This window comes from Malassezia restricta, chromosome I (assembly GCF_003290485.1).
Source record: "Malassezia restricta chromosome I, complete sequence".
Classification (NCBI taxonomy): domain Eukaryota; kingdom Fungi; phylum Basidiomycota; class Malasseziomycetes; order Malasseziales; family Malasseziaceae; genus Malassezia; species Malassezia restricta.
In genome coordinates, this window is record NC_040193.1 from 1,251,220 (window position 1) to 1,278,173 (window position 26,954).

The 26,954-nt window shown below is 55.6% G+C and overlaps 19 protein-coding genes and 1 non-coding gene across 20 annotated transcripts; 9 read left to right on the forward strand and 11 right to left on the reverse strand.

The window, feature by feature from the left end:
* Positions 1-26: 26 nt before the first annotated feature.
* Positions 27-1,763, forward strand: MRET_0723 (diphthamide biosynthesis protein 2; the record flags this gene model as incomplete). The annotated part of the gene is made up of 1 exon (XM_027627350.1): positions 27-1,763. The coding sequence occupies one exon, from the start codon at positions 27-29 to the stop codon at positions 1,761-1,763; it is 1,737 nt and encodes a 578-aa protein (XP_027483143.1).
* Positions 1,764-1,874: 111 nt separating this feature from the next.
* Positions 1,875-4,901, forward strand: MRET_0724 (MRC1-like domain protein; the record flags this gene model as incomplete). Its single annotated transcript, XM_027627351.1, has 1 exon — positions 1,875-4,901. The coding sequence occupies one exon, from the start codon at positions 1,875-1,877 to the stop codon at positions 4,899-4,901; it is 3,027 nt and encodes a 1,008-aa protein (XP_027483136.1).
* An 82-nt stretch (positions 4,902-4,983) lies between these two features.
* MRET_0725 (uncharacterized protein) lies at positions 4,984-6,456 on the forward strand (the record flags this gene model as incomplete). The annotated part of the gene is made up of 1 exon (XM_027627352.1): positions 4,984-6,456. One exon carries the CDS (start codon positions 4,984-4,986, stop codon positions 6,454-6,456), a length of 1,473 nt encoding a protein of 490 aa, XP_027483137.1.
* A 3-nt stretch (positions 6,457-6,459) lies between these two features.
* Positions 6,460-6,970, reverse strand: MRET_0726 (phosphatidylinositol glycan, class P; the record flags this gene model as incomplete). The annotated part of the gene is made up of 3 exons (XM_027627353.1): positions 6,460-6,623; positions 6,650-6,768; positions 6,795-6,970. The coding sequence occupies 3 exons, from the start codon at positions 6,968-6,970 to the stop codon at positions 6,460-6,462; spliced, it is 459 nt and encodes a 152-aa protein (XP_027483138.1).
* Positions 6,971-7,051: 81 nt separating this feature from the next.
* On the forward strand, positions 7,052-7,636 carry MRET_0727 (cell division control protein; the record flags this gene model as incomplete). The annotated part of the gene is made up of 4 exons (XM_027627354.1): positions 7,052-7,211; positions 7,238-7,351; positions 7,383-7,444; positions 7,469-7,636. The coding sequence occupies 4 exons, from the start codon at positions 7,052-7,054 to the stop codon at positions 7,634-7,636; spliced, it is 504 nt and encodes a 167-aa protein (XP_027483139.1).
* Positions 7,637-7,664: 28 nt separating this feature from the next.
* MRET_t0011 lies at positions 7,665-7,773 on the reverse strand. The gene has a single exon. It is a non-coding gene; the product is annotated as a tRNA-Gly (tRNA).
* A 116-nt stretch (positions 7,774-7,889) lies between these two features.
* Positions 7,890-9,436, reverse strand: MRET_0728 (tyrosyl-tRNA synthetase; the record flags this gene model as incomplete). The annotated part of the gene is made up of 2 exons (XM_027627355.1): positions 7,890-9,110; positions 9,137-9,436. The coding sequence occupies 2 exons, from the start codon at positions 9,434-9,436 to the stop codon at positions 7,890-7,892; spliced, it is 1,521 nt and encodes a 506-aa protein (XP_027483145.1).
* A 113-nt stretch (positions 9,437-9,549) lies between these two features.
* MRET_0729 (uncharacterized protein) lies at positions 9,550-10,530 on the forward strand (the record flags this gene model as incomplete). The annotated part of the gene is made up of 1 exon (XM_027627356.1): positions 9,550-10,530. One exon carries the CDS (start codon positions 9,550-9,552, stop codon positions 10,528-10,530), a length of 981 nt encoding a protein of 326 aa, XP_027483146.1.
* Positions 10,531-10,571: 41 nt separating this feature from the next.
* On the reverse strand, positions 10,572-11,087 carry MRET_0730 (mitochondrial import inner membrane translocase subunit TIM17; the record flags this gene model as incomplete). Its single annotated transcript, XM_027627357.1, has 1 exon — positions 10,572-11,087. One exon carries the CDS (start codon positions 11,085-11,087, stop codon positions 10,572-10,574), a length of 516 nt encoding a protein of 171 aa, XP_027483074.1.
* Positions 11,088-11,183: 96 nt separating this feature from the next.
* On the reverse strand, positions 11,184-12,506 carry MRET_0731 (beclin; the record flags this gene model as incomplete). The annotated part of the gene is made up of 3 exons (XM_027627358.1): positions 11,184-11,250; positions 11,276-11,368; positions 11,398-12,506. The coding sequence occupies 3 exons, from the start codon at positions 12,504-12,506 to the stop codon at positions 11,184-11,186; spliced, it is 1,269 nt and encodes a 422-aa protein (XP_027483073.1).
* A 247-nt stretch (positions 12,507-12,753) lies between these two features.
* On the forward strand, positions 12,754-13,322 carry MRET_0732 (F-type H+-transporting ATPase subunit delta; the record flags this gene model as incomplete). The annotated part of the gene is made up of 3 exons (XM_027627359.1): positions 12,754-13,045; positions 13,071-13,159; positions 13,194-13,322. The coding sequence occupies 3 exons, from the start codon at positions 12,754-12,756 to the stop codon at positions 13,320-13,322; spliced, it is 510 nt and encodes a 169-aa protein (XP_027483072.1).
* Positions 13,323-13,414: 92 nt separating this feature from the next.
* On the reverse strand, positions 13,415-15,787 carry MRET_0733 (ATP-binding cassette, subfamily D (ALD), peroxisomal long-chain fatty acid import protein; the record flags this gene model as incomplete). Its single annotated transcript, XM_027627360.1, has 1 exon — positions 13,415-15,787. The coding sequence occupies one exon, from the start codon at positions 15,785-15,787 to the stop codon at positions 13,415-13,417; it is 2,373 nt and encodes a 790-aa protein (XP_027483071.1).
* Positions 15,788-16,047: 260 nt separating this feature from the next.
* On the reverse strand, positions 16,048-16,911 carry MRET_0734 (ornithine decarboxylase antizyme; the record flags this gene model as incomplete). The annotated part of the gene is made up of 1 exon (XM_027627361.1): positions 16,048-16,911. One exon carries the CDS (start codon positions 16,909-16,911, stop codon positions 16,048-16,050), a length of 864 nt encoding a protein of 287 aa, XP_027483078.1.
* Positions 16,912-17,221: 310 nt separating this feature from the next.
* Positions 17,222-18,715, reverse strand: MRET_0735 (protein transport protein SEC61 subunit alpha; the record flags this gene model as incomplete). The annotated part of the gene is made up of 3 exons (XM_027627362.1): positions 17,222-18,579; positions 18,612-18,680; positions 18,706-18,715. 3 exons carry the CDS (start codon positions 18,713-18,715, stop codon positions 17,222-17,224), a joined length of 1,437 nt encoding a protein of 478 aa, XP_027483077.1.
* A 147-nt stretch (positions 18,716-18,862) lies between these two features.
* On the forward strand, positions 18,863-19,110 carry MRET_0736 (DNA-directed RNA polymerases I, II, and III subunit RPABC5; the record flags this gene model as incomplete). The annotated part of the gene is made up of 2 exons (XM_027627363.1): positions 18,863-19,052; positions 19,079-19,110. 2 exons carry the CDS (start codon positions 18,863-18,865, stop codon positions 19,108-19,110), a joined length of 222 nt encoding a protein of 73 aa, XP_027483076.1.
* Positions 19,111-19,137: 27 nt separating this feature from the next.
* MRET_0737 (uncharacterized protein) lies at positions 19,138-21,219 on the reverse strand (the record flags this gene model as incomplete). Its single annotated transcript, XM_027627364.1, has 1 exon — positions 19,138-21,219. The coding sequence occupies one exon, from the start codon at positions 21,217-21,219 to the stop codon at positions 19,138-19,140; it is 2,082 nt and encodes a 693-aa protein (XP_027483075.1).
* Positions 21,220-21,372: 153 nt separating this feature from the next.
* Positions 21,373-23,493, forward strand: MRET_0738 (E3 ubiquitin-protein ligase BRE1; the record flags this gene model as incomplete). The annotated part of the gene is made up of 1 exon (XM_027627365.1): positions 21,373-23,493. One exon carries the CDS (start codon positions 21,373-21,375, stop codon positions 23,491-23,493), a length of 2,121 nt encoding a protein of 706 aa, XP_027483080.1.
* On the reverse strand, positions 23,494-25,149 carry MRET_0739 (sphinganine-1-phosphate aldolase; the record flags this gene model as incomplete). The annotated part of the gene is made up of 1 exon (XM_027627366.1): positions 23,494-25,149. One exon carries the CDS (start codon positions 25,147-25,149, stop codon positions 23,494-23,496), a length of 1,656 nt encoding a protein of 551 aa, XP_027483079.1.
* Positions 25,150-25,228: 79 nt separating this feature from the next.
* MRET_0740 (transcription initiation factor TFIIA large subunit) lies at positions 25,229-25,804 on the reverse strand (the record flags this gene model as incomplete). The annotated part of the gene is made up of 1 exon (XM_027627367.1): positions 25,229-25,804. One exon carries the CDS (start codon positions 25,802-25,804, stop codon positions 25,229-25,231), a length of 576 nt encoding a protein of 191 aa, XP_027482759.1.
* Positions 25,805-26,076: 272 nt separating this feature from the next.
* On the forward strand, positions 26,077-26,952 carry MRET_0741 (chromatin remodeling; the record flags this gene model as incomplete). The annotated part of the gene is made up of 1 exon (XM_027627368.1): positions 26,077-26,952. The coding sequence occupies one exon, from the start codon at positions 26,077-26,079 to the stop codon at positions 26,950-26,952; it is 876 nt and encodes a 291-aa protein (XP_027482760.1).
* Positions 26,953-26,954: the final 2 nt, after the last annotated feature.

Consider the following 26,954-nt stretch of genomic DNA (forward strand, 5'->3'; position numbering starts at 1 on the left):
TCATCCACTTTCGCCTCCGTGCAACCATGGCGACCGCGTTCAGCACGGCAGACGCCGCAATCATTGAGCACCAAGTCGAGCTGGACCAAGATGCTGTACAAGCTACAGCCTCTGCGTCAGGGCGAGATTTGCTTGCTCTTTATGATATTGATGCTACCGCACACCGACTCGTGTTGACAAAGGAGGGCGCCCAGAGGCAGCCGCCTCTCCAACGCGTGGCACTTCAGTTCCCCGATGAGGCACTCATTGATGCCGTACCTGTATACCATGCGCTGAACCACGCCCTTGCTGCCCTTACAAAAACGCCGCCCACGCTGTATATTCTTGCAGACACCAGTTATGGAAGCTGTTGTGTGGACCAAGTCACAGCGTCGCACGTCCAGGCGGAGGCCGTCGTGCACTATGGCCACACATGCCTGAGCCCGACGTCCCACATGCCCACCCTGTATGTTTTTCCCAAGCTTGCCGCGGATATCGACGATACCACACAGGGTCTCTTGCGAGCAGCCGAGAAGCTGTCCTCGGATCCCAAAGCGGTGATTCTTACGTACGACGTGGCCTATACCCATCTTATGGAGCATGTATATACCAAAATGCTGCAGCAATGGAAGCATCGAGCACCCCTTGTTCTAACCCACATGGACGTGAATCAGCGATTCGATGCCATGTGCACAGAGAATGCTCACGCACGAGCCGCGCGTGAGTCGTCGGAATCGTCACAGGGATGCCAGTCTTGTGGCGCCTGCACACGATGCACCTCTGACAAAAGAGATGGACCCGCGAACACTTCGTCTATGGAGCCGACCTCATCATTGCTGGGTATGCGCCAAATGCACCTGCCACCAGGTACCTCGCTCCACGACACGGCCGCTTTGTACCTAGGCCCTGAATCACGCGCACTTACGCACCTCCTTCTCACACTTGGACCACAGTACGACATGGCATCGTATGATCCCAAGACGCAAGCTGTGCGCACTGAGACGGGCAAGACAAATCGACTTCTTATGCGCCGCTACGCGACGATTCAAAAAGCGCGCGATGCCTCCGTCGTAGGCCTTGTGGTAGGAACACTTGGCATCCATGCATACCTCCCGCTCCTCAAAGAGCTTCGTCGCATCCTAACATCGCGGGGATCACGACGTAAAGTGTACACCATCAGTGTCGGCAAACTGAATCCAACCAAACTGGCCAACTTTTTGGAGATTGATGTATTTGTCCTTGTGGCATGCCCCGAAAACTCGCTGCTGGATACGCGCGACTTCATGCGCCCCGTCGTGACGCCTTGGGAAATGATGCTGGCTGTGCAGGCGCGTGGCGGCCAAGAAGTTCCGTGGACGGGGGCCTACGTTCTCGACTTTGCGAATGTCATGCGCGACGCGTCCCACATGGATACGGAATCCGCACAGGACAGTGACGAAGACGAGCAGCCACACTATTCGTTCGCCACCGGCACCTACGTCACACGCACTAAATACGGTACGTCTTCGTCGGGTAGTGAGACCGACACGACATCTCGCGCTCTAGAGCGCTTGTCTCTTCAGCCTCACGAAGTGGCCGTGCGAGATCCGCAGTCGGGTCAGATGCTCAAGGTGCTGGACAGTGCTTCGCTCGCGCATCGCTCTCAACGTACATGGCAGGGACTCGATCCTAACGAAGGTGCACCCCACGCAGCCGTGCTCGAACAGGGCATGGCCGGCTTCGCTCAACGCTATACCAATGCTGACGGCACACCCGAGGGCCAGGCGTGCCATGATGCCTCGTAGTGCTTATGTAATAAATCCCAAGGTCTCGCGTGTGGCACGCGTCAAGACGCGTCTCGTACTCCCAACGGGCCTGGCGGTTTTCTGTATCTTGGCTACGAGTGCGGCGAGTCCATGTCGCAGCCGCCAGTGGTATATGGTCGGCGCCGACATGATGCGGATGCAGAGATTTCTTCGGAGCGAAGCTCACCGTCATTCCGTCTAGTTTCACCGTCCCCTGCACTACGTGTCAAGCATGCGGGTATCACGAGCGTTGGCGGAGATTCCAGCTATGACACCAGCATTGCCTCTGGGCCGCCCCCAGGTAAAAGTGCGTTGGGATCCGATCTTGAAACGGATCTTGAGTCTGATGCAGAAGAAGGTGCTGTCCCCTCGTTTGTATCGCGCATGCGCAAGAAGCAGCCATCTCCTCCGCGACTCTTTTTCTCGTCGGATGACGACGCGGCAGAGCCGAACGAGGCACGCTTTTCGCCGCGTTCTGATGAGCGCACGAATCGAATGCATAGACTACGTGCACTAGCACAGCAGCGTGCCGCCCCCAGCTCACCCCCCGAAGCCGCCGAACAAGAAACGGCAGAGCCACCTCGTCCCTTGCAGGCAGCCGACAGCGACGTGTCAGATATTGATGCGCCAGCACCAGCCAAACAACCGCGTGGACTCTCACTCAAAGAGCAGCGGGAAATGCACAGCATGTCGGCTCGCCTTCGTCGTGAAAATCGCGCGACGTTACAGCGTCCTGAGCCTAAGCGGTACCAACTTTCAGAACTACTGCATACCATTGAGCACACGACAGCGTCCCCAGCACCACCTAATGCCATGCACAGCTCAGATCCTGTCGAGTCATCATCCACACCTGACGCGCGGCACACGCATACGTCGCCTTCTACGCAGGATGAAGCGAGCAAGGCACGCTTGAAAATGAAATGGGCTTGGATCGAGCGGCAAAAGGCAGCAGTCATGCCCCAAAGCGAAGACGATGAAAGCGATCTTGAGGTGGTTTCGCTTGGCGTACACAAGCCAGCACGCATTCATTTCTACGGCTCTCCTCGTCGGGACGAGCGTCGTGAAGCTGCTGACGAGTCGCTAGCTCACCTTTCCGTGTTCCCACGCACACCGCGTCGGAAGCGCATCGCCTCGAACGAATACCGCTCGCCTAATATAAACGCTCCAGACTCGGAGACTGTTCCTGACGACCAAATGGATGCGGCCGCCCACACCTTTGGTCTCGCCGCGCAGCAACAGGCAGGCACTCTTCCATCCAGCACGAGTCCACATCGTGCTGCTACCGTCTTTCCACCGATGCTGGGTTTAGATGAACTCAACGCCACTGTGCTTCAGAAAGTGTACGCACAGAACGCCGAAACAACCGCCAAAAAGAGCCGTTCACAAGAGGCACCCGTGCATGAAGAGCCAACACCTGCACCAGCCCAGGCCTACTTCCAAGCACTGTCACCGTCGCCCGCCCCAAGTCCCGCATCCAGTCCAAGCGGATCAGAGAAGGAAAACGTCCCCATCTCGACACTCGAGCGCTCAACGCAGCGACACGCATCCGCCGAGCCCACACCGCTCGCAGAGCTGCCCTTGCTGGACGTCCCGAACGTGTCAGACGACGATCATGATCTCGGTGAGTTTTTCGCATCCACACAACCGGCTGGTGCCCCGATAGAGCGTACAGGCTCCGATACGTCGGTCTTGGCCCAGTTTTTTGAACGCGGCACACAAGAGCCCCAACTCAGCGGCTCCCTCGACATTTTCGCCAACGAGCGTCGTTCTGGACCCGTGGGAGGTATGACACAGTTCTTTGCGGCTACGCCATCGCTTTCCAAGAGCCAGGAAGCCATGCCACCGCCGACCTCTAAAGCACGCTCAGGTGACGCGTTCGCGGCTCTGCGTCATGCTGAACATGAACAAGCCGCGGCACCATTGTCACCAGATATGCTACCTTCTTTGGATCCATCCTTGGCAGAGCATGGTGAAGAAATATGGCGAGAAGCACAACAAGCTCCAAAGAACAACGGCATTTTGTACTTGAATGAAGATGGGTTCTTCACACAAACCAAGCCAGCGGACACGCACGACTCGGCTGAAAGCGATCAGGAGCCAAGTGACACAGAGACGCGCGTCAAACAATCTACTCGCAGACGGCCAGACTCTGCTTTTGTTTTCGGCGAGGCAGAAGAATCAGACGAGGAGAGCGAGAATGGGGAGCATGGAGGCTTGGCTGGTGTTTTCAGTGATAAGGAACAGGCATCTGATGACGAAGAAGGGTCGGAGGATGATGCCGACTTGTCGAGTTTGTTGGACGATGAGAGTGATCAGGATGAAGAGACTAAAGATCATGCCGTGCACCAAAAGTACTTGCAGCAGCGCCAAGACGATGATGCGGCGATACAAGCGTTGCATGAACGCGCCACTAAGGGTCTGCTCCGCCACCGACGCCGTGGTCGTGGTGGTGATGAAGGCCTGGCTGACCTGCTCGACGAGGATGCTGACGAAGACGAATTGCGTCGGCGTTTACAAGCTCCGCGTTTTGCAAAGAAGCGCCGCTGCGTGGAAGGCGACGGTATGGATGCTCTCGCTGCTCGGGATGATGCTCAGGCTTTTGTCAAGACGTACAATGAGACCCACACATCCATGGAGGATCAGAACAAGTACGAATTTCTTCATACGGCTGATGAAAGCTCCGAGGAAGAGCGTGTATCCGCCCATACAGTGCGTGCACAACTGCTCCGTGAGCGTGAGCAGCTGCGCTCCCAAGGCGGATCGGCACCTTTAGAGGAGAACGAAACCGACAGTATTCCTCTCAAGTTGTCGTTTCGCCAGCCCAAGTCGGCCGCCATCGATCCCGTGGACTCGGAAGATGAAGGCCGTGTGCTCTTTCACTCTGGCAAAATCGACGAGGCATCCCTTACTCAGCCCATGCTGGAAAAACGCGCGCGTTTGTTGGAAGAGTACAGCCATGAGCCACAGTGGCAGCATACGCGAGGTGGACGCGGTCAACTCGACCGTCGAAGACGCAGCAGCTCATCGAAATACTCTAACTCTCAAAGTACGCCGCCATCTCATCACCTGTCAACGACATCGTCTGCACCATCCGTGCTTCAACACCATCTTCTTCGACGTGAAGCTCGTTTCCCATAGATACCCCAGATATTTCACGTGATGTCCAAACATGAAACGCGTAACACACCAACACTACTAACTGGGTGACGAAGACGTTGGCATGTCGCGGGGCGCACCCGAAACGCCAGAGCGCTCGCGACCCAGCTTGTTTGCTACGCCGAAAACTGCTCCTAATCGCGTGCCACATACTCCGGGATCGCACTTGCCGGTTCTGCGTAAGACTAATCGCGTGTCTCTAACGCCTCGACCCAGCCTTGCGCGAGTGCTTGGCGATTCGCAGCATGAAAATATTACGCCGCAACAAAAGTTCACGGATCGCACATCCAAAGAAGTGCTTGTACAGCTGGATAATCTCCGTCACGAAAAGCACGCGCTCATAAACGAACGGGAAGATATGAAAACGCAAATTCATCTCGGCAAGCAACGTGAACTCAAGTTGAAAGCACAAATTGATAAGCTCGAAGCACTGAATTCACGATACAAAGATCGAGCTTCTACATACAGTCGCATTGAAGCACAGAAAGGCGTGTTAGCTCGAGAGCAAGATGCTGTAATCGCCCAACTACATCGTGCTGAGGATGAAGCAACACAGTATGCGCTACAATGCATCGAGTTGACGGGCGAGCTTGATGATCTCAAGCTCGAGCAGAGCACTTTGTCTGCCAATATCCATAATAAGGGTGCGAAGCAGATACAATGCATAACACAAATCGCTGCTGACTGGGCCCATGAAAGGGATGCCCACTCTCGATCCCTACTTGATGCGACACGTTGTCTTGAAACTCAACGGCGTATCATTTCGTCGCAAGAGGTTACGATTCAGGAGCAAGCAGATTTTTTGCGCGTCATGCAGGAGCATGTGCATGAATTGTTGACTGAGAGAGATGCCCTGACCTGTTTGCTTGAGGAGACCTATGAACGCATCGCTGGATCTGAACAAAATAACTACCAAGCCACTGATCAAGATACCCTGTTTTCTTTCGAGGCCGAAATGCATTCTGATGAGGCATGTACTAATGCATGGAATCTGTGCCTCGCCGAGTCGGATGCATTGTGGCACACGATCAAGTATGAAACGCTGGCTGCGCGTTGTGAATGGCTTGAAAAGACCCTTTCTCATACTCAAATTATGCACACGAAAGTTCTCAGCGCCCTTTCCGCTGAGAGACGCAGTAAAGCGGAAGAAGCATTGATGGTGGGCTCAAATAAGCGCATCGACCTGCTCGAATCAGAAAAACAATCGTTGGTGGCAGAACTACACCAGGTGGCATGGTACAAAGATGCATATGATGCGCGCACAAAACAGAACGACATGCTGAAATCTTTGCTACATCTACAAATGCAAAGCATGGAACAGGTCAAGAAAGTAAACAAGCATATAAAAGATCACGATGCCAGCAACGCATGTGAAAGCCTCACGACCCGCATTGACCTATTGTATCAAGAGAAGAAAAAAATGGAAGCGCGGCGCGAGTTATTGGCAACGCAAGCACACGAATTGGAAATGTGCATGTCAATGCAACGTACAAGTCATGTACCTGGTATAGGAAACTCTAGACGGGTTTCGATATAATTTTTATCGATTTAGATACCTGGCTCGCGATATGAGACCCGGAGATACATCATACACATCGTCACTCAGAGGCCCACGCATATCCGTGATGTCTCGAATTGTATGCTGCTGCAAAGGATGCCCCCCCTCTTCCGTCAATGGACGTGTATATAACACAGCATGCTGGTCTTGATGTCAACAGAGTGTTACGTACCGACCACGAGCTCCAACGCATCCATAGGTGGCGTCTGAAACACGTTCCAAGAGACAAAACCCACATAAATAAACAGAAATAACATGATACTCCATGCAGGTAGTAGATAAGCCCAGTCACTTCATGGTAAGCGACTCCAACGTACCGATTCGGGAACCATCGAATACCCAAGCTGATCAACAGCCACTCTGGCAGTATAGCCCACAAAACCCATAGAACCCATACCACTGAGGCTACCATGGCGAGCGAAAAGCCATAAGCTTCCGTTGTCGGATTACTGTGTTTATATAGCAATATCTCGTGCGTAGGCTTTGGCGTCATGATACTATACCGGCCTGTCTCATCGAGGCCCAATGTGTAGAGTTGTGGAGCAATTTACGCGTTGCATTTTGAGCTCGCGTCATGACGTCACCATTCCTAGATCGTGTGAACCAACATGACAAGTGGTATAAAGCTGATGACTGTGTATTTTGTGATATAATAGCTGGGAATACAGGGGCCTACGTTGTTGCAGAGACAGATATGTACATGGCCTTCCTAGATATCCTGCCTATTCGAGCTGGTATGTGACAACTGATTTTACACCAGGTCATACTCTTGTCATACCCAAAGCACATGTCTCACACATATCAGATATGAGCGAAGAGCAATCAGCTGCTTTGATGCATGGCATTGTACGTGTCACGCGTGCTATGAAGAAAGGTATGTTGTGGTACCACTGACTGGGGTGCAGCTTTTGATGCCACAGGTTTGCAAGTGGCTGCGAACCAAGAATACGCCCAAGTTGTGAACCATGTGCGTGAAATTCACTGACCACAGGTCCATTTTCACATCGTGCCAGCCATCTCGGATTCAACCTCCATCCTTTCAAAATGGAACAAGCCACCCAAAGTCAGTATACCTGGTCGTCGAGATGAGTTGGACGAACAAGAAGCAGTTGAACTCCAGGCACGACTCCAGCGTCACATGCACGGTCCTAAACTATAGAAAGTGAAGATGCTACTTGCATAAAAATCTGCGACAAGGGAGGTTCGAACTCCCGTCCTCACCTGATTCCACGCGTCTACGCGTGCCACTAATGGCAAATGGGAAGGTGAGATCCTAAACCACTAGACGATTGCCGCCGAAAGCGTTTCCACCCGGAAGCTATTACCTTTATCAAATCAAATCGTTTAGTTCATACGCCGTACCTTCACCCAAAGCTTCGTCATAGCTTATCGAACGACTTATCGTGCAACATTCACGCTACGGGAGGGCATACAACGATTTTATGATTTGATTTACCGGCGCGCATCACAATGATACGGTCTTGGATCATATGTTGCCTTTCCAGTTTCGCGTGCACATCTGTGACTTGGACGCCGTTTACATAAAGTCCACCACCCTTTTGCACGAGCCTGCGAGCTTCGCTTCGGGAGGGCAGTAGTCCAATATCAGCCGCTAATGCCGCAATGCCTGATGGCTCCTCATCCAGGTATACCAAGCGGGGGTCATCTTGGAACGCAAATGCAACTTGATCAAGTGTGAGTCCTTGCACGTCGGTATTAAAGAGCAGCTTGGTTGCCAGTTGAGCACGTTGACATGCCTCATGCCCACGTACAAGCTCAGTCATTTCGTCAGCTAGACGTGTTTGCGCAAAACGCTTGGATTTGTCCTCTGCATGCTGAGCCATGACCTGCGCAATCTCTTCATGGCTCATCAAAGTAAGAGACAATAGGTAGCGCTCCACGTCGGCATCTGAGCTTCGAACAAAGTACTGGTAAAAATCAAGGTCCGAAAGCATGGATCTTGAGACCCACACAGCATTGCCTGCACTCTTGCCAAACTTGGCACCTGAGGCTGTCGTCAAGAGGGGCAATGTGAGTCCATACGCTGGATCCGCACGCATGCTTGGATCGTTCGCCGCACCCTTCTCTTGTTCTGCACGTTGTCGTCGAATTAAATCGATACCAGCCATGATATTTCCCATCTGATCAGACCCGCCGAGCTGAACAGAGCATGCCTTTTTGTCGTGCAGGTGACTAAAGTCGTATGCCTGCATCAGCTGATAAGAAAACTCAGTGAATGAAAGTCCAGAAGTGGTAGCGCCATTCTGAGAAGTAAGACGTGATTTGACGCTATCACGAGCCAGCATATCATTCACACGAGCAAAACGACCTACACTGGATAGGAAATCAAGAAAGTGAATATGGCGGAACCAGTCAAGATTGTTTATCAATTGAACATCAAGTGTATCCTGAAACAAAGGCTCATCTTGAGCATGGCATCCCTTTGATATGAAATCGTGCGGCTTCGCACAAAGAACGTTGCGCCGTGCTAGATACGCAGCCGCGTTACGAAAGAATTGATACATCTGAGCGCGAATATTATCCACATTTCTTTTCAGTTGATCTGATGCCAATGCAGAGCGTTCTGACTGGCGTCCTGATGGATCGCCAATGGCTCCCGTAGCGCCACCGATCTAGGTGTGAGTTCATGCTTACGTACCAAGACAAGAGCTTTGTGTCCATGCATCGCACAATGAAGCAAGGCGACAAGGGGGAGCAAATTACCAACATGTAAGCTTGCAGCGCTGGGATCCACACCCGTATAAATAGTTCGTGATACATGGTGACCTAAGTCATCTGTCGTTGACAAATGCTCCTTCAGAGCTCGCGATGTCATCGCGTGGACCATGCCACGCGACTCGAGCACGTCCACTACAGAACGTGACGAAAAAAGGCGAGCCAGCGCTCGTTGCGCGCTCATGGCTGCCGGGTGCACGCAGCGGCAAGGTCCCAGAAGCATGTTAGAAAGGCAAGGCACCTAAAATGGCTTGGCCCTCTTAGATGGAGGAACGTCATCGGGCTGCCACATCGGGCGACTCGCTCAGACCAACCATCAGCAAGTGCCTTGCATGCATGCCACCCAAGCTCGTGGGCTGGGGCTCAAATCTTCATGGACAGCTGGGACAAGACTTGTCTGTTCTGCAAGTAGCAGCGCCGGTCGACATCGATAATGCAGAGCGCATCGTTTGTGTAACAGCCACTCAGGTATTGTATACACGAAACGGGCAAATGTACCTGTATGGCTACATGCCAGGTTATGACTCGAAGCCAACGCGACACACTGTACCATGGACCAATCCACGTGCTATTCTGGGACAAGATTATGTGGAAGCATGTCTAGACGAAGATGGGTACTTGTGCTTGGGATTTTCCAATACGCGATGTGGACAGACCACCTGGCAGCATGCCGCCATGGATAAGACAGGTCGCATCATTGCCATATCAAATGAGCGAAAAGCAGTTTTGTTCAATACATTGAATGAAATGGTGCTAGGCATAAATGCAATTCCCCTTTCTGCACCCAACTTGCCGCCTTTGGATCGTGCTTTTGCTGGTGGCTCTCATTTTGTGCTGTTTGCACCACAAGCATCCCTACCTATCTATACGTACGGGGACAATCGATTTTGTCAGCTTGGAGATATCTATGTACCGAGTAAAGGCTTGCATGCCTTATCTTTTTTTTCACGGGATGAAGGATTTCCTTCAAGCGTTCACAGCGTCGTGTGTGGCGACCGCCATTCGCTGGCTCTCACCTCAGATGGGGACTGCTACTTTTGGGGATGGAGTGTGTTTCATGGCCATACACTACCCGAACCGGTTGACGTGGGTCACGGGCCTGATTTGGTCAACGTAACGTCCATGGCATGTGCCACAGATGTCAGTATATTCTTGCTCGAAGATGGGTCTGTGTGGTCTACAAAACGGGGTGATACAGAGACAAGGTTTGCTACAGAAGCACACCGTGTGCAGTTCCATGGTATGAACTATCCCCTGGATATAGGTGCGGCACAATGGTCATATTATGCGCTTGTGCAAAACAAGGAGTCCGCGTGATCCATGCAATAGATGGAACGGCCGTAATCACAATTGCAGATTTACTGGGTCAATGAAACACCACCTGATGGTGCACCCAGTGGGGCATCTGGAATCACGGGCGCCACCGGCTTGTTGTAATTCGCCATGGCACTATTAATGCCTGCACCGACACCCTCGAAGACACCCAACAAGATACCACACATAATACCTGCACCAAATGCAGTCTTTGGTCCGCTACGAATAGCGAGAGTAGAGCCGGTGCAGAATCCTGCGAGAATCGCGTTCCACGGGTCCTCCTTTTGCCGAATGGATATAATAGCACAGTCGTAGCTTTGAAACAGACCACCCCAAATACCAAAGTTACCACCAAGTACTGGAGCACGAGACTTGATGGCTGAAATGGATCCAAGCATTCGTTCACCGCGCGGTGAGTTACGAGCGCCTTTTATACCATGCCAGATGGCACCACCGATGCAGCCCATGGAAAAGGCACCACCAAAGTCATTCAAGATGACCCACGGGCATGGGTCACGCATATTATCGTGCCCAGCAGCAGGTGTGTGCTCGCCTAACATCGTAGCTTCTATGCAACCAACGAGTGACTACCGTGAATGGTGTGGCAAGCAAATAAAATACATATACGCATCTTCGATCGTCTGCGAAGACGTGAGCTATAGATCACGTGACAGTTCCTGACGCGCTTCGCGCTCCAACGTCCAGCTGAGGAGGTGTTGAAGGCTGAGTGAGTACAGGAGAAACGCACCATTCGAGGAGCCGACAAGTTGCAAGTGACCAAGAGGCCGGCTGATTAAATTGCAAGCGGATACTCACGCCACCGATCCGACCGTGTTGAATACTGCAATGTAAGTGATAAGCTCGACGTACGAGTATGGCAACATTAGCGCAGGATCCATAGTAGACTTTGCGTGCATATATAAGTCCTGCACAGACATTAAAAAAGCCTCCATAGCACAGTCAAACCTGCGAGAATGAAATAAGCGCCCAACATGCCATTCACTCGTCGCATGCAATTCATACTCAGCATGTTCAGGCGCTAGTCGCTCCACGGTGCTTTGTGCACCTCGAGCGTGGACCTTATGCGTAGGACTTTCATATCCAAGTTTACGACACAGCAGGTTGAAAAGAAGTGCCAGTTGGCCCCACGCCACGTTCACTTCCGTCCACGTCACTTGGTCTTGAGGAGGTCTAGATGCACTAAATCGACCCAAGCGGAGTCCATTAATCACACCCATACCATACGCATCTTTCTCAATAGAGAATGCATCCGTATACGCATTCGAGTTGGCCAAGTTGGACAAAATTCGAGATTCCTCAGCTAGGTTCGCATCTAACCGTTCTTTTTCACAAGCGAGCTGCTCGAACTCAGCCACTTGTTCATTCCACGCGTGCCACATAGCCTCTTCTTCTTTCAGCAGGGAAGTCGACTGTGCATCCATGTCATTCAACATATGCAGAACGTGCTCCTTCTCTTCATCCAACTTACGCATTGCCGCACGTGTTTCTTCGCACGCACGGTGCATTTTCTCTAGATCGCACTCGAGCCGGTTTTGGTCGCGATTCCATCGCATTCTGTCGTCACTTGACATTTCCATATCTCCTTTGATAAGAGCGAGACGTTCTAGCTCGCGTTCTAACAAAGCGAGTTTGTCACGTTCGTGAAATGTACACAAGAGATCTAGCTCCATAGTCGCAATAATAGTGACGGCACATTCGTGACAAAGGGGGTATCGTGCATACAGGGTATCTGATTTTGAGTTTGACTCTAATGATGAGAACACGTCCGCATATCTGTCAGATGCGGCAAGCGCAGGTTCATCTTGCTTGGCGCGTTCTACAAATGCCTTTTTTATTTCGACAGGAATATCCCAGTGAGCAAAATGCTCTTCTGATAGCTGTGCAGGATCATTTTCTGCATTGCACAAAGATTGTAACTGCTCGTCACTGGCTTTTGTTATGCTCTCATCCAGCCGCATCCATCGTGCGCATTTGGCACACGTGTAAGGATGGCTCATGTGCGGCTGCAGGAGCGTCCAGGCTAGTGTGGAGGTGGTTGCCGGCGCCGTTGGGATAGCCACGTGCCAGAACCAAAGCATCCCGAGCTCGGCCGATGTTGGGTGCGCTGGCCTCGGACCGGGCAGGGCAGGGCGGGGGCCTGCGTGGGTGAGAGTGCTGATAGCATTAGTGAACAATTGGTTCTTACCACGACACTTTCACATCACGATGGTGTTTGCCCTAGCTTCGCGCGCACTCCGTACCCCCGCCGCTCGTCCGCTTCTTTCGCAGCTGGCTGGTGCACGCCGTGGATATGCTGAGGCTGTGAGCGAGCAGCTCAAGCTGAGCTTTGTCCTGCCGCACTCAGCTTTGTACAACAACCAGGAAGTGACGCAAGTCAACATCCCCGCCGTTTCGGGTGACATAGGTATCCTGGCTGCACACGTTCCCACCGTTGAGCAGATCCGGCCTGGTCTGCTCGAGGTCATTGAGTCGACGGGCACTAGCAAGAAGTTCTTTGGTATGTGCAAATCACTAATGTTCAGTCTCGAGCGGCTTTGCTGCAATCCACCCTAACAACCACCTTACGGTGAATGCCATTGAGGCCTATTCGCTGGACCAGTTCTCGCCAGAAGTAAGTGCTCGTTGTGGAATTACTGACTCTGCAGGCTGTTCGCCAGGGCTTGTCGGACGCTGAGCGTGTGTTGTCAGGCAACGGCTCAGACGAAGAGAAGGCCGCCGCCGAAATTGAAGTCGAGGTGTTCACGGCACTTCAGTCGGCTCTGTCGCAGCAGTAGATGAGATCATATAGTGCTCTATACCAATTGAGCTGATGTGATGCTGCAAGCTTTTCTGCATATCTTGGCACACTATACTAGTCGCGCTGCTACTACCGAGGCAGGCTTTGCTGCAGCGACGAAATGTCGAGCGGAGGCGCCGGTTTGTCTTGCTGACGATTGGTTGGCTGTGTTGGATGGGTAGCAGAATCCCTCTTTTCCGAAGAAGGGGGCCGGGTCTTCTCCGACTCACTTCGCTCTTCCTCATTCGTCTCTGGTACAACCTGCTGAGCAGGTGCCGCTTGCAATGATGGAATAGACTGACCGCGTGCCTCCATGATGCCTTCCAAGTCACGAAGCCGCTCTTGCCATTTGGGCAAGAGAAGGAGGTTTTGCTCGAGCTGCTGCTTTTCCTCCTGGAGCTTGAGCCGCTTGTCCGCATCGAGCTTGGTGAACACGTAGCCACCCTGGCCATCATACTGTAAGACATGGGAATGGTATTTCCAAAGCGATGGACGATGTGAAACAGTCAACATCGTGATGCCAAGCGATGTAGCATGCTCGTACATGATTCGCTCAATATCAAGCGTTACAGCACTAGTGCACTCGTCGAGAATTGCGTACTTGGGCTTGTGGTAGAATAGGCGAGCCATGGCAATACGCTGCTTGTCTCCGCCACTCAAAGCGTCACGCCATTCACGCTCAACATCCCATCCACCTTCACGCTCAACAATGTTGTCGATTTGGAGCAGCTTGAGGATTTCAATCAGGTCTTCGTCCGTCTTGCCGCTAGCATGCATCTCGTCAACCGTATCAGGGTAGATGATTTGGTCACGCAGCGTACCAAGGGACAGGTAGGGGCGTTGGGGAATGTACGTGAACTCTTTGTTGGAAGGCTTGTACACACGGCCGCCGTATACAGGCCACAGGCCACCCAGAATACGGAACATGCTGCTTTTACCGCAACCGTTGGGACCGATGATCAGCAGATTGTTGCCGCGTTCGATCCGGAAACTCAGCTTTTCCACCAGGACATCTCCATTTGGACTTACAATCGGTACATCTTCGAAAACGACTTCCTCCGTACCTTCGATCACCTCGCCACGTTGCGAGAAGATCTTGTTCTTCTGCTCTATGGCCTCCTGACCCACAGAGGAGACCAGGCGCTTCTTGGCCTGGCCCGAGTTGAGCTCGTCCATCACCTCCATTAGCTCTGTTAGACGCGAGGTGTAGCCGGCCAGCTCTGACATCTCTTTGTAGCTCATCATTACGCGACCAAAGGCGTCCGATGACGAAAGGAGCAGACGGCGGTTCGTCACAAACATCTCTGTACGCGAGCCCATATCCGATCCGGCACCGCGAGCCACAAAGTTAGACGTCTTGAAAAACACGGGTCCTGAGCAAATAATGAGACCGATGGCACCCCACAGCCATTTCACGATGCCCTCCTCTGTCATGCCGTGCAGAATGCGGATGTGGAATACCCGATTAACGTGCTTGAGCAGCGAAAAGTACGAGCGGTCGATATACTTTTTCTCAAGTTCCTGACCGCGGTAGAACGCCACTTCCTCGGCGTTCTCAAGCAAACGTGCATGCCCCGAGCGATACTCACCTTCGAGCTGCTGCTCCATGGCAGCGTACTGACCGAAAGGTGGGGTCAATAGCTTGAGTGAGACAGCTGTCAAGGAAATCAACGATGATGTGAACATAAGCATTTCTACACCCACAGACTGGCTTAGACGGAAGTTGTACACAAGCGAGTCGATCATGGGCATAAAAATGTTGCCGTACAGCAACGAAATGGCACGGCTGAACTTTTGCACATCAACAGTGAGGAGCTGATCTGCGTTACGAATACGGTCATCCAGATTCGTGAGTTTGTAAAATGTCAAGTTTTGCAGGTAATCGCGCTGAATCACATCCGTCAGGCGCGAGCGGATGGACAGGGCCAGGGAGTTGAGATAGTAGGAAATCATGCTGTTCGTAAACACTGCCGGCACGGCAACTGACATCCAAATGAGTACACGGCGGAAAAACATGGTCTTATCACCACGCACCAAAGAGGCCACGATTCGGCCATCGAGCTCAGCCACATAGAGCGAAATGATTGTACGAAAAAGCAACGTGAGCGACAGGCCGGACAAGTAGAGAGACGACTTGGCACGCCAAGATGGAAAAATGATTCGTAGTAGACGAAACAGACGGCCATAGAACACATCGTCAATTGCCACCTTTTTCTTAGGAGTGTCACCTGAGTCTGTCATCGCCGCCGAGCTTTTCTGTTTTGGGCTCTTCTTTTTACGGGATGAACGAGGTGCGAACATGGAAAGCATACCAAAGGCAACACCCAACAGGTATATCACACGGAGTACATGTTGAATGCCCGTGTAGTTCCTGCTGTAAAAAGACGCATACGACATGAGGCGGCTCATGGTCGCGATCTTTGCGGAGTCCAATGACGAGCGAAGTGTAGATTGCACTGCCATCCTGATAGATCTTGATCACACGATGAGTGGTGATGCAAGTATCAGTGACCTGGCAGCAGAAAGGGTAAAAAGGTAGTCAGGAGGCTTACGCCATACTTGCCGTGTTGCGGTGCGGGGACGACGCCAATAGAGGCGTGTATCACTGATCACACACCTCGCGAGCCCTCGCCGTTTGGCGCGGGAAGAACCAATGAATATGTGCGATTCTATCATAGTACAGGCATTTATACGAGTCAAGGGAAACTATCGAATACATCAAGTCACAGAACCACGGTTACGAGCACAAGGGAGGTGAGCGGGACGGCCTGAAGCCATTCGTCACGCTGACCATGCATAGAACTGAGATGTCCACCCACATAGCACATACCATGCAGCAGCGAGGCCAAGTCTAGAGTATTTCGCTCCAGACAAAAGACAACTCGCGAAGCAGACGCACTGTCTGACGCCATATCGAGGATACGAAGCATGTTGTCACGAAGTCGCGATCGATCAAACGCGAGAGGTAACTGGACGTACAGAGCGCGGTCAACCCCGCCGGGTAGGTCATGCGAGTGCTTTTGAATCACGGCGCCCGTCCAGCCAGGACACAGGAGCTCTACTCCTGCATCTTCTGCTTGGTACGAGCCCGTTGTATTCCAGTCAACAAAGGCTCGACGAACGAATGCTTCGGCCGTCGCAGTCGGAGAATGCCGCGCGTCCAAATTCGCAGGACTCATATCTGGAGTACCAGGCACACCAAACTTGGACGCATGATCAAGCACCGAGCGAAGTTCAGAGGTAGTCGGCACGTTGAGTGGTGTGGGAGAGTCGATTCGTATCGCTGTGTCTTCATGATGGTCGGGAGTGGTATGCACAGGTGGTGGAGATGGTGGGGGAGTGGGTAGTGAAGTATTCATATCATAATCTTGTACAGGTGTGATCATCGCCAGACGTGTTGGACGCCATGGCGTGGGACCAGGAACATGGGAAGTGTGGGTCCCACTTCTCGGAAGCGGCACAGCCTCTCTCACAGGCATATGTCGACCTGAATCAATTCGTGTGATTCCAGGATTTTCATTACGCATCACGTCAGGTCCACCACTTGACAACGGATCCCAGGGCGGTGGACTGCGCCGGCCAAGCATGACCAGCGCGGTGAGGGGTGCGACGAGATGAGTCGCTTGAATACGAAGAACTGATCGGTAAGTATGATTTCACGCACTTTGGTGGCTCGACCGATGACTCCTGCCAGTCTGAACTCATTAGCGCGGGCACGAAAAAATCGAAAGTGGCGAAGTTATCGAAAAGGGTGGGATCAATCGTGTCGCAGTTCCCTGACGTCTTCGGTGGAGCTATCTCACGTGCCGTGAGTGACTAAAAGTACGGAAGACTATCGCGGGGCGAGGGTCGTTTTCAGTACTATGGTGGGGATGACCATAGGCATGCTCTTGGCCATTATCCGATCAGGTCAGCCAGGGGGCTGCCACTAATACCTGTTGCTTCCTTCATTCCCATCTCAAAGTACGAGTAGATGATCGTGACAGCGAGCAAGATACCCGTGCCGGAGCCGAGCGCGCCCGACAGGTCGGCCACAACAGACAGAGCACCAATCAGCGCACCACCGAATGCTGCCGCGGTTGGGATGACGCGCTTGAGTTCCTTGTACATGCCAGCATCACGGTGTCCCGCAATAACCATTTGGTTGTCCTTGAGCTGTTTAGCAATCTCACGAGGGCCGCTGCCTGACACTTCGATCCAAACCTTGGAGAAAACACCGCAGAAAGTGAGTGTAAAGGCAATGTAAACGAGGGCATGGATCGGATCACGGAACACACCTGCCATACTCGTGGGTGGCGAGAGGTAGTATGCAATGCCGCCGATGGCATGCAGCTGAGGGCTGTCTTCCGTTCGGTCCCATGTGCCGAGGAGGTTGACGAACATGTTAGAGGGGAAACGCGAAGCCAGCATCTGGCTGATAATAAAGTAGTTCGACGTCAATGCACTCACAAGCATGATAGGCATGTTGCTTGTGTAAAAGAGCTTGACAGGGAAGGCACCTAGCTGGCCACGAACACGCGTCGACTTGATAGGAATCTCAATGCGGAAGCCCTGCAAATAAATGATGACCAGGAACACAGCGAGCGTAGCGATCAGATTCGACACGTTCGGCAGACGCTCACGGTAGAAAGCCTCTTTAAGTGCACGTGTCTTGTTATTCCACGTAAAGAGCAGGTGGAAGAGAGCCACGATTGCACCCTCAAATTCAGGACCACGGCCTGTGTTGACCGTCGTGGGCGAGAAGGCCTTCCACACAATTGTCTCACACACGTTGGTAGCGATGAACAGTGAGATACCTGATCCAAGACCGTAACCCTTTTGTAGCAGTTCGTCGAGGAGGATGACAATGAGACCGGCAACGACGAGCTGCAGAATGAGCAGGAGACACACACCGGCACCGAGCTCACTCGGCGGACCATAGAGGCCGGTGAGCACGTAAACTGTAGCCTGACCGAGAGAGAGAATCAATGCGAAAAGCTTTTGGGCGCCGCTGTACAGCATACGGTCCTCACGCAGGCTGAAGTCGACCTGCAAGAGGTTGGCGCTCGCAAGGAGCTGGATAATCATACCGGACGTGACGATGGGCGAAATACCGAGTTCCATGAGCGTGCCACGGTTAGAGGCAAGAATTACACGCATCCAGAATAGCGGATCAGAGCTATCACTCGACATGATACCGTACAACGGAATCTGCGACGAGATGAGGTAGATGGCGAGCACGATGGCTGTCCACATAATACGCTGCTGGAATGGCACTGTATCACGTCAGTATACCTCAGATACATACCCTTGCGCTCCGGCGAGGATACCTCCGGCAGCACCGACATAAATGGTCGCACAAGCGACAGTACACGGACTGCGTTAGCATGCATCATACGTACACCCACTCATTGTCGTGCCAGGGTGGAAGACAACGACGCATCACAGTGCCTCGTGCCAGCAAACCGCGTGGTGCCCGCAAGGAAATATGTGTGCGTATTTCCTATTTTTCCTGCCGCTTTTTTCGTCGCCAGTGCGCCGCACGTTTTTCCACACGGTATGATCATCCCAGTTCGCTGCTTTAGTTGCGGCAAGGTCATCGGCGACAAGTGGGATGCATACCTTGCCTTGCTCATCGAGGGTCGCACAGAAGGCGAGGCGCTGACAGAGCTTCAACTCCAGCGCTACTGCTGCCGCCGCATGGTTCTCACGCACGTCGACCTGATCGAGCGTCTCTTGCACTATAATAGTATGTGCTTCGCGCTAACCGTGCAGTCCATGAACGCAAATCCAAGCCCTTTGCGTAACCCGTGTAGACTAATGATTATGTGTACCTACTCATCTGCCAGATGTGAGCGGACCTCACGCAGTATCTGCAGGCGCGCCTGGTGCTGTGGTTGACGCGCCTCGATCTGCTCCCGCAGCGCGTGTGCTACTTGCAGGGGCGCTCCATACACCTGCGTCCGCAGCACTGTGTCGATGCATGTCTTCTGTTCGCGCTCAGCCATCTCGACCGTCCGGTCCCAGTCCCACCAGAATGCACGCTTGGCACGTGTCCATCGGCCCTGTAGATAGTAGGCACAGGCCATCGTTGCTAGGAGTGCAGAAGCACCAGCCGTCGTGGGGGTCATGGCCAGCATACTTGTCCACGACAGGACGGGTGTCAGGTCTGGCAGCCACGAAACGGTTGCCAGAGCTTCCGACATGGTCGATGTTGGTCGGGGAGCGGTCGGAACGTGTGCCGTGGACAGTAGGGTATTTGGCGAGCCGTGTGCCAACATACCGACAGCAAAGGTGGCGTAGCTTAGGCCAAGCGCGCCAAACGTTGTTGCCACGGCTCTTTGAGCACGCGTAACGAGTGTGTGGATCGTGCCTGAGGGTGAAAGTAGCTGGGCCCGGCGCTCCAACAGAGGCTCGGACAGGCAGTGGGCATGCAGCAAAGCGCCCATGTATCGCTCATCATACGATGCCAGAGCATTACGGAGCGTGGCCGAGTCCAGCGATGGCTGATCAGCGCAGGCACCACGGTCCGACTCCAGAGCATGCCGTCGATCAGACGCCCGAATCTCATCGAGTGTTTGCAGTGCTCGGGCATATTGTTCCGAGGCCGCGCCACGCAAGCGGCCTGCTTCGTACGTGAGCAGTATTTCGTCCCGCGTACCAAAGCTGCGTCCTACAGCGTACGACAGGGCCAAACGAAGTTCATCGATGCGCCACAGCAGGCGCCACCATGGGAACTGCGTTCGTAGCGTATCTTGCACGAGGTGACGTGCGTCTGCCTGTGCACCATGAGGCTTGGCGCTGCGGTCGCCGCGGCGTTGGGAGACAGCGGGCGATTTGTCCGTATCTGCGTCGCTCGTGGGCACAAGACGCCTCTGAACGTCCGCCATGTCGTGCGCCACGTCCGCCTCAAGAACACGGGCCCACCCGGCGCCTGTCGCGAGTCGCTCGCCCTCGACACATTCCGCATCAGTAGCAGCGTGGAAAGCCGCGAGTGCAACGTGCTCTGCGCGTGCGTGCGGATCATTCACGGCCGATTGAAACTGCGTGTACAAGGCAGCAAAGCGCGAAGCCCGCAGAATGCGTGCGTACTCAGGCAGGCCTTGTTCACAAAGCACAGCTTGAGCGTGCTGTGCGAGCGCATGCGACACGAGATGCGCGCCCCGCACTTCATCCGAAGACGAGTGGCGCGCAAGGCGCTCAAGGAGATGTGAGTCGATGTGCGTACGGACCAGCTCGGCACTCTTGGCCCATTGCGCCGCAGCGTGTTGGCCATACGCGGCGTCAACGTCGCAGTCGACCAAGAGACGTGTGTGGGGCTTTGTCGCGAGTCTGCGCGCGAGTGCCATGACCGAAGAAGCTGCTCTGGTATCTTGATGCGCCAGGTCTGATGCACGCACCACGAGGTACACAGCATCGCACGCCAGCAACTGCGTCAGTGTATCAGCGTCTTCTACAGCTTCGGGTGCGCATTCAAACAGTTCGATGCCATGAAGCCACGAGAGTGGCAGAGTCCATTCACCTCCTGCCGTCCATCCGCCCTGTCCGTGCTGGATGCGTGTGTGGGCATGTCGGGGATACGCCGCCAAGAGATTCGAGACACGCTCGTCCAGGGGATCAGCGAGGATCGTATCAACAAAGCCATGTGGTGCGCCTACGATAGCGATGCGTCGGAGCTCGCCCTTTTCGTTGGTGCGCAAAGCATGTGCAGCTGTCTGTACACGCTGCGTCCAAGGAGACGTGGGCTGGAAGAGGGGTCCGAGCTGTTCCAGGGCATATGCTACGCGATCGCGATTCGGTGGCGCAGCTGCTGCCGTCGACGCGCATCGCAGCCACCTCATGCGACCGCATGCACGAAGACCCGCACGACGGGGCAGGCCAGCCCCAGCGCCACGCAAGACAGGGGCCACAGGCATCGTGTCAGCAACAGGGGCCCTGGGGCAGCCTGGGACTACGGCGTCGTCGCGCCTCTTTATCACGTGACATATCATCGGTCGGACGCGACGACGGCGCTGGTCGGCGACGAGTGAGGTTTTTTCACGATCGATTGACTCGCGTGCGGTCGTGGAATGGAGCGCAAGCGCGAGCATGGTGACGCGTGCACCAGCCTCCATGCCAAGCGCATGCACTTGGATGTGAGTGCGCACGACGACGATGACGACACGAGTCCGGAATATCAGCTGCTCGAGCAGTTTCGAAAAGAGGCCCTGTACCGCTGTATGCGGGAGGCCCAGCGCGAAGTACGACGTGCGCATGAACATGAGGCGAGCCTGCAGTCTCAGATCGCGCGCTTGCAGCATAGTGTGCTGCTTGTGAACCAATTCTGGGACGCGTTGGCCGAGCAAATGCAGGCATCGCCTGCGACGGAGCCCACTGCTGCGATGCGAGCCATGGCGCCACTCGCCCTGACGCATACGTCCGAGGAGCAGGCTGCAGCGCTTCAAGAGCGGCGTGCGCTTCTTGAACATATCCTCTCTCGCACAGCTCCGCCTGCCGCTGCGGACGACGAAACACAAAAGCGATGCACGCAACTGGCAGCAGAGCTGAGCGCGATGCAGCAGGCTCTCGAAACGATGCAGGCGCGTCTATCAGAGTCTGTTGAGCATGTGGCCAGTATCACAGAAAAGCTGCAGCGCGCTGAGAAGCGACTGGATCGCTTCCAGAGCGCCTCTGTGCACGCCGTCGAGCATCCTGGGCAGGAGGCGCGAAAGGAGCCGGCGCCGCCGGAAAAGAGAGAGTCGACGCAGGAGGCCCCGCCGTCTGACACGCACGCGAATGCGACGGCCGAGGCCTTGGCGAGTGTGCAGCAGGAGCTCGAGGGCGTGCGCGACGTGGCGCATGCACGCGAACGAGCTCTTGAAGCGGTGCGTGCCGAGCTTCTTGAGGCGAAGCAGTCCTGTGCGCAATGGCAACGGCAGGCACAGCATGTGCCTGACGACCGCATTCGCCATCATCCATTATACCAGGCCGTGCATGCTGATATGGCCTATTTGCATCAGGAACTGGAGCATGCTCGCACGACGCTGGCCACCTGTGAGCGTGAAAATGCCGAGATGCGCGAGTTTCGTGCGGACTTTTTGCACCAGACGACGACTCAGGCCAACACACACAGCGAAGAGCTGCAGAAGCAGCTGCGAGCGCGTGACGCGGATATTGCTCGTCTTCGTGGACAGCGTGATGAGCTCAATGCTGAGTTGCTGGAGCGGCGATCGCGTGAAACGGTCCGTTTTGCGCATGTCGATGAGGCCAAGTCCCTCCTGGGGCCGAAGGACGAGCGCATGGCAGCGATGCAAGCTCAAGTCGCGCGGCTCGAGAGCGAGCTCAAGGCTCTGCGGGAGGCGTCGCACGTTGATGCTGCGCCGCCAGGCGATGTCGACGTCGCAACGCTGCAGCGGCGCCTGCAGGCGGCTGACGCTTCGAGTGCGATGCTGAGTGATGAGGTCGACCGGCTGAGCGCTGCCTACGACCAGCTGGAACGCCAGGCCGAGTCACGGGTCGCCAACGTGGCGCGCCTCGAAGACAAGATTTTGCGACTCACAACGGAAAAGGCCAAGGCGGACAACAAGTACTTTGCGGCTATGCGGGCCAAGGATGCACTGGATGCAGAGAAGCGCGCATGGACACGCAGTGCGGAGCGGCAGACCAAGGTGATCGAGCGCTACATGGACACGGAACGGGCGCTGCAGGCGCAGATCCAGCTGGCCGAGAAGGAAGTCACGGCGCTGCGCAAAAGTGTACACACGCAGGCCACGCGCCTGCACGAGGCAGAGCGTGATACCAGCGTGCTGCGCCGACGGCATGCCGAGTCGGAGCGTGCGCGGCACACGGCTGAGGCGAGTGTTGCACAGCATCTGCAGGCGGCGTCGCGGGAACAGGCGGCGTGCCAGCATGCCGAGGAGCGGGCGGCTGCCCTGGAGCGTGAGGCTGGCCGCCTGCGTCGTCGCGTGGCGGAGACGGGCGGAAGCCGCCGTCCAAGCAGCAGCGAGGCCGAGCAGTATGTCGAGCACCTGAATTCGCTTCTGCGGTGCTCGTCGTGCAAGGAGCGGTACCGCGACCGGATCATCCTGCGGTGCTTGCACACCTTTTGTGAGGCGTGTGTGAGTGCGCGTATCCAGACTCGGCAGCGCAAGTGTCCGCACTGCGGCCTGGCGTTTGCTACGAGCGATGTCCAAGTACTGTACCTACAATAACTAGTCGACCTTGTACATCGTATCAATGTAGCGCGAAGCCATCTCGCGAAGAAGCATGGGTGCCACGGGTGTGGTCGTGTGCAGGCCGTATACGGTCGCCATAGCGCCGGACTTGGACGGCTTGGTATGAGAGTCGGCGACACTCGCCTTGAGGTCGTCGATGAAGCGACCGACCACGGGCACGGTCAGACGGGTGCAGGCGATGTGGAAGGCGGGGATCTCACCGCCGATCGCATTCAGGTGCCAGCCACGGCGGCTCATTTGGTCGCCGACGTCATAGATGTTGACGCGGCCCGCACTGCCAAACGCCACGACGCTCACGAGGGGCTTGCCGAGCACGACGAGCTCAGGGATCTCCGCCCGCACGCGCTTCTCGATCTCTTTGGCGGCGCCGACGATCTCGCGGCAGCTCTGAATGTAGCCATCGCGACCGAGCCTCGTCATGACCGCCCACGCGCCCGCAATCAGGGCGCCGGCACGGGAGCCTGCGAGTGTCGGCGAGGCATACACGCCGCCGACCCAGTCGGTCGAGACAAAGTACTGGTATCGCCGCAGGGCCTCGGAGTGGTACATGACGATGGATGAGCCCTTGGGGGCAAAGCCGTACTTGTGGGTGTCGCACGAAATGGACGTGACGCCGTCCACACGGAAATCAAACGGCTCACTCACGTAGCCGGCGGCCTCGAGGAAGGGCACCAGGAACGATCCGAGGCAGCAGTCGACATGGCACCCGATGCGGTAGTGCTTGGCGAGCGAGCCTATCGCCACGATATCGTCGATGATGCCATCGGGGAAGTTGGGCGCACTGCCCACCAGCAGCACCGTATTCGCATTGATGGCGCGCTGCATGGCATGAATATCCACCTTGCGTGTGACGCGGTCCACGGCGACGCGGCGAATGGTCATGCCAAAGTAGTGCGCCGCCTTGTCAAAGGCCACATGAGCGCTCGACGGCGCCACGATCTCGGCGTGCGTAATGCCTCGCTCAGCACGGCCCCATTCCCGCATGGCCAGGCATGCCATCATAATCGACTCCGTGCCGCCGGACGTCGTCGTGCCTGCTGCGCCTGTCGGCGCATGGAACATGGACAGGACCATCGCCACGACTTCTGCCTCCATTTTGCGCAGACCTGGGAACACTTCGGGGTGCAGCGGATTCGTTAGGAGGAAGCGCTCGAGGGACGCGAGCGTCACGCGATTCAGTTCTTCGCCCCCATGGTACACGGTGCCAGACACCTGGCCATCCAGGTACACACTGCGCCCGTCCGCCTCGCCGTGCGCACCCAGACGCTGCAGGGCATCGAGCTGTGCCTGGACCCACGACACGTCACGACCATGCGCTGGCAGCTCGCGCATCGTGGGCACCGCCGACGCCGGCATGAGCGACTTGGAGATATCTTTCATAGCGGCGGCCATCTCGCGCTCGACGCGCTGGCGATTCGAGGGAATGAGCATCATGAGGCGGAATACGCGCAGCAACACAGCGTGCTTCGCGAGGGCCAACAAGCGCCAGACGCCCTCTGCGCGCAGGGTCCGGGACCACCTGAGCACATACTGCAGCGCTATGAGCACGAGCACGGCCGATTTCGCATGCTCGGCTGTGAATCCACGAGGCCACCAGCCCGTCGACGAGCGAGCCACAGGCGCCGGCGACATGGTTCCGAGGCACGCCACCGACGCCCGGCCGGCGCCTGGCCGCGATTCCTATCACGTGATGTACAAGGACCCTACGGGGCTACCACTCAAACTCGCCGTTGCACTTGGAGAAGAGATAGTCGCGCCCGCCGATGGACGCCACACCGTCTCGTAGCACGCATTTCCACTTATTTTTCACGCGCTGTACCTTGTCGTACAGGCACAAGATCATGTCTTCGGAGCCATCGCCGTCGTCGTCGTCGGAATCGTCCAGGTCGCTGCCGATCTCGTCCTTGTGTGCATCGTCGTCCTGGACCGACTCGCGCTTGCCCTCGTCCGACGGGTCGCGCTTGCGTTTCTGGCTCGCGCTGTGCTCGTCATCCGACTTGACCTGATGACTCTCTTGCTCCGCCTTGATGGGTGCGGCAGGCACAGGAGGCACCACAGAGACGCCGTCCTGGCGCGCGTCTACGTCGTAGATGCCGCGCGGCGGCGGCGGACCGGCCGCCCCATCGAATTCCGCGACTTGCGTCGCGACGAGCTTGGCCTCCCAGGACCGCTGCAGCTCCTCGAGCACCTCCTTCTCAATCCCCATGTCCTCAAAGTCCTGTCGCACATTCGTAATGACATCGTCGATAATGTGACGGAACGTGGCCGACACGACTCGGTTGCTCATGCTGGCTGGCTGTAGCAAGACGCTCACGCACTACGAGAATACGCGGGCACACACAAGTAGGGCCAAGCAGGCTTGCTTGCGTACGTGCTAGATGTCTTTTGTGCGGCGACCCACACGCTGGAGTGCCTGCCTGCCGTCGTCCGCGTCGTGGTGGTCGTCGTGCGCCACACGGGGGGCCAGCGACCCAGCACGCCGCCCCTCTTGCTCACGTGACGCTAACCCTGCACGGGCTCGCTGGGCCGTCGCTGTGCACAGCGTGGCACGTTGCACGCATGTCGGCTACGCACGACTTTCGGGTGGGCGACGTCGTCCTGGCGAAGGTGAAGGGCTACCCAGCGTGGCCAGGTATATTGGTGGATGATGTGCATGTCCCTCGTGCTGTGCGGGAAGAAAGGCCCAGCACCAAAACGGTGCCCCACACGGTGCGCTTCTTCCCCGCGGCCGACTACCACTGGTCGTCGGCGCGCGATCTCAAGCCGCTGACGCCGCATGATATCGAGGCCTTTCTGACGAATCCCAAGAACAAGTCGGGCGCCCTGCGCGAGGCGTACGAGCTCGCCAAGGACCCGCATGCATGGAACGAAAAGCAGAATGACATTGTCAAGGAGCACGACGCATGGGTAGAGGAGCACGGAGAGGAGGAGGAGGAGGACGAAGAGGAAGAGGAGGACGAGGAGGAGGACGAGGAAGACGAAGACGAGGACCGCCAAGAGGCGCCGAAGCGGCGAACGAGCAGGGCCGCGCCGAGGGCGAAGCGCGCTCGCACCGACGAGCCGGCGGAGGAACCGGAGGCAGCAGCTACGACCGCGGCTGTGCGCGAGCAGGAAGAGGAGCTCGATCCAGCGACGCGCAAGGTCCGCGAGTGGCGTCACAAGCTGCAACGGGCCTTCCTGAGCAAAGCCGGTGTGATCGTGGCCGAGGATATGGACGCGCAGGACGCGACATTCAAAACGGTCGAGGCGTACCAAGACATGACCGTCGACCAGCTCAAGGCCACAAAGATCGGCAAGGTCATGAAGCGGATCTACCAGCTCCCCGACATTCCTCGAGACGACGAGTTTCACTTTCGCGATCGTGCTGGCGAGCTCATGAAGCGCTGGAGCGCTCTGATCGGTAGTCATGCGCCGTCGGAAGACAATGACGCCTAAGT